Source organism: Myotis davidii, unplaced genomic scaffold, assembly GCF_000327345.1.
Source record: "Myotis davidii unplaced genomic scaffold, ASM32734v1 scaffold663, whole genome shotgun sequence".
Classification (NCBI taxonomy): domain Eukaryota; kingdom Metazoa; phylum Chordata; class Mammalia; order Chiroptera; family Vespertilionidae; genus Myotis; species Myotis davidii.
In genome coordinates this window covers 1,119,004-1,132,371 of record NW_006295816.1, presented here as the reverse complement: position 1 = coordinate 1,132,371, position 13,368 = coordinate 1,119,004, and the positions used below count along the sequence as shown (strand labels likewise).

The window sequence follows — 13,368 nt, the reverse complement described above, 5'->3', positions numbered from 1 at the left end:
CCTACAGGGATGGGGCCTGTCAGGGCGCGGGGAATATGTTGTAGAGTGAAGACATACTTATGTTCCTAAAGAGAGACTGAACACAGTTGAAATAAAAGAATCACAAAACAGGACTCACCTTATTTGTGCAGTACATTGACATTTATGTGTTTTTCCTTTTTGATTAAAACACTAATTTGATTACTCAGCCCACAGAGTAGAGATCTACTCCAGCCCTCTCCTATTTTAGACATCAGAGAACAAGTCTGTAAAACGTAATGGGGATTTTCTCCAAGTAATCCAGGCACCTCACTGCAGTATAATTCCGCCTCCCACTGGGAGTTTCCTCTGTCGTCAGACTTGGCTCAGGTGAGAATGAGCCTTATTTTTCTTGCCTCTCTGCTCAGGATGATGATGACTCTCTGGGGAGTCGTGTCCTGGGGACTGCCAGAGCTGGGTGCTGCGGGGAGGGTAAGGTGCCACATCACCCCAGCAGCTGTGAGCACACTGAGGACCTGGGAGGAGGCAGGGACCCCACCTGGCCTTTCAGCCTCCAGCCACACCCAGGAGCCATCCTCTATAGGGAGCTGCTCAAAGGACTTGTTTTGTTTGTTTTTCGTTTGTCATTGGAGGTGGGGATGGATGAGAAACATATGGAAAGATAGTTTTCTTCTGAATTGCATACGTTTAAGGAACCTTGAACAGGTGGAAAGGGATTTGTATGTTAGCATTGCTCTGGTAACAAAAGTAGTTTTGTACACTTTCAGGAAAGGTTTTTGGATTATGTTTCTGAAGTCTGGCCCATGAGGAGTGTTTTAGATGTTCACAATTTAATAATTATGGAACCCGGTTTGTGCTGGGGTACTAGCAGTCTCACCATGACTCAGTCTGTAGGTTTCCTTTGGAATTGCTCTTATTCACCAGGCCTTTTCAGTAGGAGAGAGGGAACCACCCTCCTCAGATCTTGAGAAGGGGCCTGTGTGGCCAAGCATCTCAGAGCGCCACCTTATGGAGAGAGTCTGGAATGACAGGAATGTGCTCACCCTAGAGCTGATGGCCTGTGTTGTGTCTTGGGAGCACATGCCCTCCTGAATGCTACTCTGATGATGAGAAGGTAGTGCCAGGTGAGAAATCAGGACCTTTGGCCCCGGCCAGCGGGGTTCAGTTGGTTGAGCATCGACCCATGAACCAGAAGGTCACATGGTTCGATTCCGGGTCAGGGCACATGCCTGAGTTGCAGGCTTGATCCCCAGTAGGGGCTGTGCAGGAGGCAACTTGATCAATGCTCAATGGTTTTCTCTCACATCAATGTTTCGCCCTCCCTCTCCCTCCCTCTCTTACTAAAATGAATAAAAACGTATTTTTAAAAAATCAGGACCTTTGGTTTTCTACACTTTGCATGTAGGGAAGCTTATTAATTCCTACCCCTTGAGTTTAATTGGGGTCCACAGCCTGTTTTCTCTGAAAGGAAGAAATGAACACCAGTGTAAACTCTGAAAGGTTATATAGTCAGGTGCCACACAGTGACAGTAACATCAGACCACATATATGACGGCTGTCCTTTAGGATTATAATAGAAGTGAAAAGTTCCTATCGCCTAGTGACCTCTAGCCATGTTCATTGTAGTGCAACACATTACCCACATGTTTGTGGTGATGCTGGTGTAAACAAGTCAGCTGCCAGTTGTATAAAAGATGTTACTTACAATTATGTACAGTGCATGATGCTTAACAAGATAATAAATGACTGTCACTGGTTTATATATTTATTATGTGGTACTTTTTATCATTATTTTAGAGTGTACTCTTTCTGCTTATTTCAAAAAAAAGCACAAAGGTTTTCTGTAAAAATATGCATGTTTTGCCGGCAGCAGCGTCATACATCTTGTGTTTACAGCGCCTCTTGATTACATAATTCTCTTTTAAAAAAAAAATGTTTTTATTGATTTTAGAGAGAGAGGAAGAGAGAGAAAGAGATAGAAACATTGATAAGAACACCTTCTGCACACCCCCTACTGGGGACCAAGCCCACAACCCAGGCATTGGCCCTGACCAGACTCGAACTGGGGGCCTCCTGGTGCATGTGTCAGTGCTCAATCACTGAGCCACACCGGCTGGGCGTGTAATTTTCTCTTGTGTGTGATTTAATCTCGTGTTGTTTTGCACAGTAACACCCTGTACAGGCTGTAGCCTAGAGCAATGGGCTGTACCATACAACCTAGGGGTGCGGTGGGCTGTACCATCCAGGTTTGTGTAAGTGCACGCTGATGTTCGCACAGTGACAGCATCGTCTACTGATGCATTTCTCAGAATGTACCCTTGTGTTCAGTGGCGCATGGCGTGTTTTATAAATAGGTACTGTAAATACATAGTGCAAGCACTCTCGTAGGACACGCTGAATGTCCCAAGTACGGAGGAGTGCTATGCCAAGGCAGAGGCCCTGGCCCTGGTGGCTGCCATGTGGGAGCATCCAGCAGCTTGAGGTTCATTTGGGAGCTGTGCCCTACTGTCTCTTACTGTGGATGAGTGTGCTTCCCTCCCCGAGTCAGCGTCATTGTTTGCAACAGGGAGAGCAGTATCTACCTCTTAGAAGGTATGGGGAGGACTAAATGAGGTTTGATCCTGCAGTGAGTCCCGCACATAGTAGGGGCTTTACCCCCTTTAGAGGACAGTGGACACATCTCCTGCAGGCCATCCTCACCACCACCATCCCTGTGGGAGTCATGGGAACCAGAGGAGTACTCAGTAAGAATCCCTGTACAGAAACTGAAGGGTAGCCCAAGCCCTGGAAGTAATGCTAGGAGTGACTGCAGTCCGTAAATTACAGACAGAAAACAGACTTCCCTAACACTGTTAACAGTTACACAGAGGAGGTCTCTGCTGCGATCCAGGATGTTGGGAATGCGAGGTCAGCTGTAAGGCCCTGGCCTCAGCATGGGAGCGAGCTGTGATTGCCCCGGAGTACAGCTTTGGTGGAAAGGCCTGTCCCAGCGTTTGGAGATCAGGATAGAGCTGATAAAAATAGTTGGTGACCTAGAACACTGTATCTTTTTAAAGGGAGTCGGGCAGCCTTGATCAGTTGTTTTTAGATACAGACGTTAATCATTAAAGCAGGGCCAAGCTCCACCGCTAATAAGGGTGCTGGGGCATGTATTTGGCCTTGGATAGGAGTGGTGTGTTTGGACGCCCTGGGGAAGCAAATCTTACTAGATGGCGTGGAAGCAGTTTTTCCCCTTAAGTGCATTTTATAAGAACCTAATTAATGACCAACAGTGAACATGAATGTAAACTAGGATGATGTAGGTTTATCATCATCTATAATAATAATCTATAATAATAAAAGGGTAATATGATAATCAGACTGAACGTCATTCTGGATGTCCTTCCTGATGAAGCTGGGGCTGGAGGGAAGCCAGCCTTGTCCCGGGTGCCTGCAGGCGGCCCAAGGGAAGCAGCCCAGGTCTGGGTGCCAGAGGGAAGCTGGTGCCGGCAGCTGGGGAAGGAAGGCCTACTCTTGCACTCGTGCATCGGGCCTCCATTTGTAATAAATGTGCTGCACTCGGGGGGAGTGTTGATAATGGGAAAGTCATGCATATGTGGGGGCAGGTGGTTATATGGGAAATCTCTCTATCTTCCTCTTAATTTTGTCTCGAACTTAAAACTTCTCTAAAAAGTAGTTTATTTATTTTTTTAAAGTAGTTTATTGAAAAATATTTAATTAACAGAGACTTGGACATCAGTTACCTTCAGTTTAACAATTTTATTAGAAAATAGTAAGATTTAATCGGAATATTAGGTTTGAAATGATGACTTTCCCTCATTGTGGCTTCACGTTTTGCCCCGCACTGTCTAAGAAGGGCTGTTTAGAGGCACCTAGAGTCAGTCCAGTCCCTACGGGTAGGCCTCGCCCAGCAGGCTTTGTTTGTGTCTGCGGGAGGCGGGGCGCTAGAGGGTGGTGTGGGCAGGCGCTCTGAGTGAGCTCAGTCTGTTTGTCTTGCTGTTGGAGGTGGAGGGCTTCAGGGCAGATGCGGCTCTAAGGCAGATGCCGTTCCCAGGTCACTTCCAACTCCTGCCACTGTTTGCTTCCCGCAGAGCGTCCTGTCGTGTGCAACCAAGGAGCCAAGGCCAGACACGCCAATACAGACGGACGGAGGACGCTCTGGCCGCTGGGCCCTGCTGCCTCCCTCTTCTCCCTGTTGCTTGCCCCTGGAGGATGAGCCCAGCTTTCAGGGCCATGGACGTGGAGCCCCGCGCCAAGGGCGTCCTGCTGGAGCCCTTTATCCACCAGGTCGGGGGGCACTCTTGTGTGCTCCGCTTCAACGAGACGACTCTGTGCAAGCCCCTGGTCCCGAGGGAGCACCAGTTCTACGAGACTCTCCCAGCTGAGATGCGCAGATTCACTCCCCAGTACAAAGGTGAGCCCCCTGCTGCTGGTAGGGGTCGCCAGGCGCTGGCGAGGAGATGTGAGGCGTGGTGACCTCCGTGGCAGCCATACCCAGAGCCTTCACCCCTCCCACTCACCCTGTGTTTTCCCTCCGCCTCCTCCTCCTCTTGGCCCTCAGCCCAGCACCTCACACCCTCAGTTTTCAAGCCCTGGTAAGATTGCTCAATTGTCTTTTGTTTTGTGGATTGCTTTGAGTTTATTTTGGTTTTTGGTGAAAGTGTAGTTGTGTTTTATGTTCAAGTGTCTCTTGATCACAGTAACCCATAGTCTCCATGGAGGGACAGCGGGGGAAGACTCTGGGAGGATTTTGCCCAGAATACTGCGGCCGGCTTTTTGTCCTCCAGAAAACCAGAAGCCCTGGTGATTAGGTAGGCTCGGGAGCAGGTTGAGTCAGATGGAATGCAGGAGTGGGAGGCCTGTGCTGACTAGCTGAAGCCCAGTTACGGAATGTCCCTGAAATTGCCATGTTACAGCAACCTTCCGATCCACATATGGTGACTCTGCCTTTTTATAACGCATTTTGGGGGGACGTCAGAAGCCACCAGCATGGTGTGTTCTTTCCTGGGGAGGTGGGGTTCTTTGTAAATTAAGGATGAATCCATTAAGGAAATTAATGTAAAATGTGTATTGTCTGATTAAACAAAAGACTCTTGAACAACTTAGGCTCTTCTGGGACTGTTGAAACACACTCTTTGAAGACACAATGTGCTGGGCACCTCTCTGTTCTGAATATGCATGTGTGTTGTGGTGGGGCGGGAGAGTTGGGGGCCCTCACTTGGTCCTTCTCTGTTGTTTTTTCCAGGACAAAGCCAAAGGCCCTTTGTTAGCTGGCCGCCCTGCCCCTTTTTTTCCCCTGGTTCTTTCCCCATGGCCACAGGGAAGTGTGGCCCCTGAATCCCCGCCCCGGCTCCTGTGCGTCCAGAGCCGGGGACCACCTCAGCAGTGTCGTCTCTCTCTGAGCACGCATTCCCCTGCAGCGGGCGGGCAGCAAGGACTGAGCACATTGAGTGATCCTGGGCCAGAGAGGTCTGGGAGGAAAGGTGTCCAGCCAGTCGGTTGTAAGGCGCTCGTCGACACCTGCTGAAATGCTGCCAGTTGACAAACCCTCCTCAGAGACTGACTGATTACACACGCAGGTGCTAGAGACTGAAGGGGGAGAGAGCTGCTCTCCAGGCACCACCATCTGTACCCCCAGCCCAGCCCTATTTGCCTTGTGTTTATTTTGTTCTTTTGTGATATGAGATCTCAAGAGACCAATAAAATAACCTTTGAGAAGGACAGAGGCTTGGGGCGCCCACCTGTATGGGGGTGCTGCAAGAAGCCTCTGCTAGGGTGTCTGTTGTGCCGTGTGGTTTGTTTTGTTTGCTCCTTTATTTTGTTTTGCTTGCCCAGTCTCTCCTTACCCTTGGATGCTGCTTACCCCTCAGGCACACCTGTGTCCCGTGTTCAGGCTCTGCTATAAAGCAGGCCTTGAGGCCATTGGAGTTTCTGTTTAGGGCATTAAAAATCCCCACAAGATATAAAGAGCAAATGTTTTCCACCTCTCTTAAGAGTAGAAGGATTACATAAAAATTAATAAACGTTTTCAATGATGGAAAAGCGTGTCTTGTAATTATTTGGCCCTTGCCTTGTTGAGTGCATCAGAGAGGAAGCCTCGGCTGTATTTGCTCCCTAATTGCTTGTCTGTGTGGTGTCATCTCTTCTAGTGTTTTGATATTTGTTAGGTTTGCAGATGAGTTTGGGGCCTCTGGCAACAGAGAGACTAAGGAACAGGGTAAGAGAAAACCACAAATGTTACAATCATGTTATTTATAACATATGTGGAATTGAAAGTTCTCTCTGCTTCTGTGCAATTAATAGTCCTCTCTGCTCCTTACCCCCCTTCTAGGTGTGGTGTCTGTGTGCTTTGATGAAGATGAAGACAGGAACTTGTGCTTAATAGCATATCCCTTAAAAGGGGACCATGGAGCCATGGACAGTGTAGACAATTCAGACTGTGAACCAAAAAGTAAGCTCCTAAGATGGACAAACAAAAAACATCACGTCCTTGACCCAGAGAAGACCCCCAAGGACTGGGTGCGGCAGCACTGGAAGGAGGAGAAAATGAAGAGGTGGGTGTAAGCTGAGGGGAACCCTGGACTCTGGGAGGGAGGTGGCGGGGGATCCTAGTTGCAGCTCAGTGCCCTGGACCTAAGGATGCACTTCATGCACTTAGTAGGTGCCTTGTCACTCAGTGGCATGCGGAGCTTCTCTGCATTACATTGACGTTTGGAGAAGTGGCTGTGGTGGCAGCTATAGAAGGATTTCAGTCACCTTCCTCAGTGCCAGCCCCTGTGCTGCACCCTGGGGATGTAGCTGTCCTAAGACAGCCATGGGTTCAGGTTGGTCACTGATAGTGGGAGAAAATGGTCTGCTGGGCATCCCCTCAACTCAGGATTCCACCTGGGCGGGGCCTTCTGGTGCCACACCTTGGAGAGCTTGTAAACATACCAGTTGAGGCCTGTGTAGTATAGTTATAGGCTGGCTATGGCCATGGAGTTTCAGTTTCGATTTCCCCAGTCTCCAGCTTTCGGAGTCAGGGAACCTGGACTACCAGAAACCAGGGTGGTACCGCCTTGAAGAAGGCTGTGTAGGCTGCCTGTGGGGCTAGTGGGGAGGCAAAGGCTGTTCTTGCATTGTAGGTTCTCCTTACTGTAGAAAAACAGTGAGCTGGCCTCTTAATAAAAAAAAAAAAAAAGATCGCCTTTCCTGAGGTATAATAGACATACAGTGACATGTACCTTTTTAAAGTGTTTGATATGTACAATGAAACCACCATATCAAGACATCAAACTTCCCATCACTCTACAAAGTGCTTCCTTTGGCCCTGAATTTGATAAGACAATGTGATTTATTGATTCTTTATCTCTTTATAGCCATAAGTTAGAAGAAGAATTTGAGTGGCTCAAGAAATCTGAAGTCTTGTACTACAGTGTAGAGAAAAAGGGGAATGTAAGTTCCCAGCTTAAATACTACAACCCCTGGAGCATGAAGTGTCACCAGCAGCAGTTACAGAGAATGAAGGAGAATGCAAAGCATCGGAACCAGTACAGTATCCTTGGTGTACAGAGCATCTGTCTTCGGGGGAGGGGTGGTGGTAAGGAGCCCCTCGGAGCTTGGAGAGAAGGGTGTGAGCCGTTAGTCCTGGTTGTGCCGGGACACTACTATGTGACAGCTGTGCCAGAGTCACTGCCCTCAGGCCAAGGGCTGGTCTGGGAATGCAAATGTGGGTGCGGTTTGAGAGGTTTGGGGGGATGAGCGGCTTCTTAGTTAGGAACCAGTCTGCATCAGGAGGCCTTTAGCCTAGAGTGCAAGGGGCAGGTTCGTATTGAGACTCCTACAGAGGCCCCCAAACAGCTTCCTTGCCAAGGGTCAGGTGGGGCAGACAGACCTGCCCATCCCCTTCTCCAGGCTGACCCATGAGGCAAGCACAGGCCGCGTTTATCTCCCTTCTTACCCACCAAGCTATGTGCTCATTGATTATTTAAAAATATGTTGTTACTGATTTTAGAGGAAGGGAGAAGGGGAAGAGATAGAAACATAAATGATGAGAGAATCATTGATCAGCTGCCTCCTGCACACCCCCTCCTAGGGACTGAGCCTGCAACCCGGGCATGTGCCCTGACCATGACCTCCTGGTTCATGAGTTGATGTTCAACCACTGAGCCACACCAGCTGGGCTTGATTTTTTTTTTTTTAATCCTATAGTGGGAAATTCCTCAGAATTGAGTGTGTGTGGGAAAAAAAATTGAGTGTGTTTTATTTTTAACATTTTATTAGGGAAAAATTTAAACCTGTTAAAAATAATACATGTTGAACCTTTAAGTACCAATTACCCAGGTTCGGCAGGAAACCCACCCATGTCATTTCTATGTACACCCAGCACCGACAACTGAACTGTTTCGGAGGGAAGTCTCAGGTGTAGCGTTGCCCCTGTGTACACCCAGCATGCATCTCTAAGAGATAAGCGTATTTATTTATTTATTTTTATATATTTTTTAAAATATATTTTATTGATTTTTTTTACAGAGAGGAAGGGAGAGGGATAGAGAATTAGAAATATCGATGGGAGAGAAACATCGATCAGCTGCCTCCTGCACACCTGCTGGGGATGTGCCCGCAACCAAGGCTCATGCCCTTGACCAGAATCGAACCTGGGACCTTTCAGTCCACAGGCCGACGCTCTATCCACTGAGCCAAACTGGTTAGGGCAAGATAAGGGTATTTAAAACATTATTACTATTGCTATTCTTGAAAAAGTGGACAGTAATTCCTTCCTATGAAATCCCTAGTTTCTGTCCACAGTTTCCTAATTGTCTCCTGAGTAAGCTTTGTATTGATAGTCTCCTTGAAGGGGGATGGAGATGAGGTTCACGTGTTGCTTTTGGTTGACATGTGTAAGGTTTTCTAAGTACCCTTCGTGTTTTTTCTTAGAAATTTCTTGTTGAAGAAATTGGGTCTCCTAGAGTTTCCCACTATCTGGGTCTTACTGATTACATCCTTTCGGTATCTTACATGTTACTCTGTCTCCTCTGTTTCCATCAAGTTGATCATTTTATCTACAGGCTTGATCAGATTCAGGTTCAGTTGGGGTGAGGGTGGGGTGGTGACCAGAGCCTCAGACATGGTGTCCACCGGGAAGCATGGTGTTCAGTTGCCTTTTCTTTTGTATGGTCCTTAGATCTGTTTTTTTCATTAGGTGACGTTCTGCTTTTGACATTCCTTCATTCATAAGCTGGAATCCTACTATAAAGAAAAACTTTTCCTCATTAACTACGTGCTTATCCTGAGGTATACTTTATATAGGAAAAGCAGAGTAAATCCTTCCATTTATTAGAGATGTATTTGGAATAATGAGTTGGTTTCTTGACATCCTCCAAAGGTTTCCAGTGAGTTTTTTAGCATAAGTATTAATCCATTAATTTAAACATATTTGACATGTTTCCGTTCATTGCAGTTGTCTTTATTGATGCTCAAATTATCACACCTTTGCCAGTAGGAGACTTTTAAAATAAGCTCCTGAGTCCCTTGGACACAGTCACAATAGTCTGTAAGCACTGTCTTACTTTCTGGAAAGAAGTCCACGGTCATGTATGTTTCCGGCTCCAGATGTGAACTTAATCATTCCTCTGAGGCAGGGGCTGCAAACCTTTCCAGTTAAAGGCCCAAATAGTAAAGACGTTAGGTCTTGCAGGCCACATACTCTCTGTCACAACTGTCGTTGTGGCATGACAGCAGCCACACTAGTAAATGAATGAGTATGGCTGTATTCCAATAAAACTGTTTATGGTCCCTGAGATTGTCATTTCATTTTCATGTTTCATGATGGAATTGTGGGTTGTGGGGGGTCATGCATCTGGTCATTGTTTCTAGACGTTTTTAGTGTATGCAGCTGGGAAAGACATTTATTTTTCTTTAAATATATTTTTTATTGATTTCAGAGAGGAATGGAGAGAGTGAAAGAAACATCCGTGATGAGAGAGAATCATTGATCGGCTGCCTCCTGCACGCCCCACTGGGGATTTAGCCCGCAGTCCGGGTGCCTTTTAGCCCAGTTGTCAGCCTTGGTCTCCTTGTGTGGGAGATGGCAGGACTGGTGGGCCCTCTGTCGTGTTGGGCTTCTCTGGGCACTGTGTGCAGGCATTGTGCCCTGGGAGTGGAGTGCCAAAGGCCCTTGCAGTGTACCTGCTCTTTAGAGGGTCTTTTCCTTAACCACTCAGAATTTATCTTACTGGAGAACCTCACTTCCCGATATGAGGTACCTTGTGTCCTGGACCTCAAGATGGGGACACGCCAGCATGGTGACGATGCTTCAGAGGAGAAGGCAGCCAACCAAATCCGAAAATGCCAGCAAAGCACCTCTGCGGTCATTGGTGTGCGCCTGTGCGGCATGCAGGTGAGGAAAGCTGGTGCATGGTGTGGGCTGCCGCCCCCCTATCTTGGCATAGTCCTATGTTTTCTCAAAAGAGACCAGATTTGACTAACACTTTCTGGTTAGAAAAGAAAGCACGCATGCCTGGGTCATCCCTTCTGGGGCTGGCCTGGCTGGCCGAGTCCAAAGTCTGTGGACAGGAGGGGGCGGGCAAGGCAAGAGGGTTAGGTCCTCTCCATCAACCATATACTGAACACAGAGCTGGGGGCAGAACCCACGTCAGAGGGTTGTATCCTGGGTGTTGATTGGCAAGCACAGCGTTTCCTGTGACTCAACAGGTTAGAGACTCTGATTGATGCAGGGCTGTTGTTATCCCAGCCACGCCCCAGGGGCCCGGCTTTGAGGTGGCGGTCAGCCCTGACCTGCTGGTCTCTCTCCCACAGGTGTACCAGGCGGGCAGTGGGCAGCTCATGTTCATGAACAAGTACCATGGCCGGAAACTGTCGGTGCAGGGCTTTAAGGAGGCGCTTTTCCAGTTCTTCCACAACGGGCGGTACCTGCGCCGCGAGCTCCTCGGCCCTGTGCTCAAGAAGCTGGCGGAGCTCAAGGCCGTGCTGGAGCGACAGGAGTCTTACCGCTTCTACTCCAGCTCCCTGCTCATCATCTACGATGGCAAGGAGCGGCCGGAGGTGGCCCTGGACTCGGACGCGGAGGACTTGGAGGACCTGTCCGAGGAGTCCGCCGACGAGTCGGCCGGGGCCTACGCCTTCAAGCCCCTCAGCACCAGCTCCGTGGACGTGCGCATGATTGACTTTGCCCACACCACCTGCCGGCTGTACGGCGAGGACAGCGTCGTGCACGAGGGCCAGGATGCTGGCTACATCTTCGGGCTCCAGAGCCTGATAGACATTGTCACAGAGATCACTGAGGAGAGTGGGGAGTGAGCTGGCCGACTGTACTGGTCCTTGCCCCTCCGTGTCCCGGGCACAGCTGTGCTGCGTCCAGGAGGAAGCCAGTGTGGCCAGGGGTGGCCTCTGCAGCCTGGAGCTGACGCACAGAGGCCTCGAGTCCCGCCTGAGCCGGCCCCACCGCGCTCCGAGTCTATTTATTTTACTGTTTCTTCAACATTCCATGTTTGATGAACAGATACCTCTCTTCCCTGAGTGTAACTGTCCTAATACAAACCCTTTTGTTAATTGTACACAGTGCTGCTGTCATTTTTTTTTATTGAATTTGTTGGGGTGACATTGGTTAATAAAATTATATAGATTTCAGATATACAGTCTATAGTAACATCATCTGTATATTGTGTTTATACCAGCCCAGGTCGAGTCTCCTTCCATCACCATTTACCCCCTTCACCTTTCTAACCACTGCACGCCCCGTCTTTCTTGCCAAAGGCAGACAACCGGCTCCCCTTCCAACCCTCAGAAGCCTCCTCACCTGGGACCCTTCCATGGGCCTTTGAGTCACCACAGCCTCCTGGCTTGGTCCTCAGTCTCTTAACCTAGCACCCCGAGGTAACCCCCAAAGGACCCCGACATGGATCACCTTTGCCGATTGCTGTGGGGTCCGCTAGCCGAGTGTCCCAGCGCCTCTGGAGAGAATTACACTGGACTCTGGACCGGTCTTCCTGCCCTCATGCAGCTTAAGCCAAACCTGGCAGCAGCTCATTGGCTGGACATTGTGATGTCAGAGGACTCGGAACCAATATTGGGGTAGCCACCAGGCTCGGCTGCTGGCAGCAATGGGCTCTGTGGTGAAGGGTCCCAGGAGATGGCTGTGCCATGAGGGGTGTCCTGGGCAGGTTGGCTCTCGGCCTCACCACCCGTCACCACAGTATTCAGCCCTGGGCCCTGGCAACCGCGCCTGTCTGGTCCTTCAGCCAGGGCAGCCACAGGAGAGCTTGTGCTCGGTGCTAGGAGGGCTTCTGGGAGGAGGTGTGTGTGGCAGGAGGTCTTGAACTGCAGAACCAGACACCAGGGAGCACAGGATCTGAGTGCCATATTTTAGCAAGTCTCACCCCTCCCCTGGACCCCCGGCATCTCCTCTCCAAGGCCCAGTATCCCTCTGTCCAGGATGTCCAAAAGCAGGCCGCGCGCACCCTGGTTTGGTTGGGCCCCCAACCCTGCTCCCAGCCCAGGCTTCAGTGGGGAATGTGGGTGGACCAGGCGGGCAGAGATGGGAGGGCCCCAGAGACCCCTACTGCAGACCCTCAGGGCCTCTCCCCCGCTCCCCTCCTCCCAGCTTCCCTCCTCCCAGCACTTCAAAGACCTCCCCTTCAGGCTCCAAGGCACCCACTCCACCCTCAGGGCGACACCTGCAGGCAGCAGGGGAGTGGCTGATGCTGTGGAGGAGGAAGTGGGTCCGTGCAGAGGAAACGGACCCCGATGTCCGAGCCCTGGCCCAGGCACCCAAGGGTCAAAGGGTCGCAGGTCAGGGACCTGCCTGGGTTGCGGTTCCCTCCCTACCTCGGGTTGGGGCTCCTGTGGGAGGCAACCAGTCGAGGTGTCTGTTTCACATCCATGTTTCTCTCCTTCCCTCCCACTCTCTGAAAAGGGAAAGAATATCCTCTGAGGATTGAAAACAACGTGAGAGCAGAAGGGGAAGCTGCTGAGAGAGGGGGGGGGTGGTGCGAGCAGGATGGGGGAATTTGGGACCGGGATGGCCCCACATGGTTTCTGTTTTTATTGTTTATTTTTTTAATAATACACTTTTATTGATTTTTAGAGAGGAAGGAAGGGAGAGGGAGAGAGAGAGAAACATCGATGATGAGAATCATGGATCGGCTGCATCCTGCACGCCCCCACTGGGGATGGAGCCCGCCACCCGGGCCTGTGCCCTGACCGGAACCGAACCCTGACCTCCTGGTTCCTGGGTGGATGCCAGCGGCTGACCCACCAGCCGGGCTGGTTTCTAAGACCCGCCTCGCTCTCGCTCCCCACGGCCACCCTGGCGTGGCGGTGCCCGGGGCTGCTACCCCAGGAGGGGCCGGAAGACACACACGCCTGAGACCTGGCGCCCGCGGGCCACGG

General features: G+C 50.1%; 1 protein-coding gene across 5 annotated transcripts in view; it reads left to right on the top strand.

The window, feature by feature from the left end:
• The window catches only part of IP6K2 (inositol hexakisphosphate kinase 2), a 32,273-nt gene extending 20,739 nt beyond the window's left edge, over positions 1-11,534 (top strand). For 3 of the 5 annotated variants that reach the window (XM_015568330.1, XM_015568329.1, XM_006770438.2), the window contains 5 exons: positions 4,071-4,393; positions 6,311-6,533; positions 7,338-7,513; positions 10,182-10,357; positions 10,777-11,534. In XM_015568330.1, coding sequence (XP_015423816.1) covers positions 4,192-4,393; positions 6,311-6,533; positions 7,338-7,513; positions 10,182-10,357; positions 10,777-11,277 — 1,278 coding nt within the window. In that variant the 5' untranslated portion in view covers positions 4,071-4,191 and the 3' untranslated portion in view covers positions 11,278-11,534. Of the gene's footprint in view, positions 1-3,934; positions 4,394-5,502; positions 6,197-6,310; positions 6,534-7,337; positions 7,514-10,181; positions 10,358-10,776 lie in introns of those variants that run through there. The other 2 variants (XM_006770435.2, XM_006770437.2) reach the window with 2 other exon arrangements.
• The last annotated feature ends 1,834 nt before the right edge of the window (positions 11,535-13,368 follow it).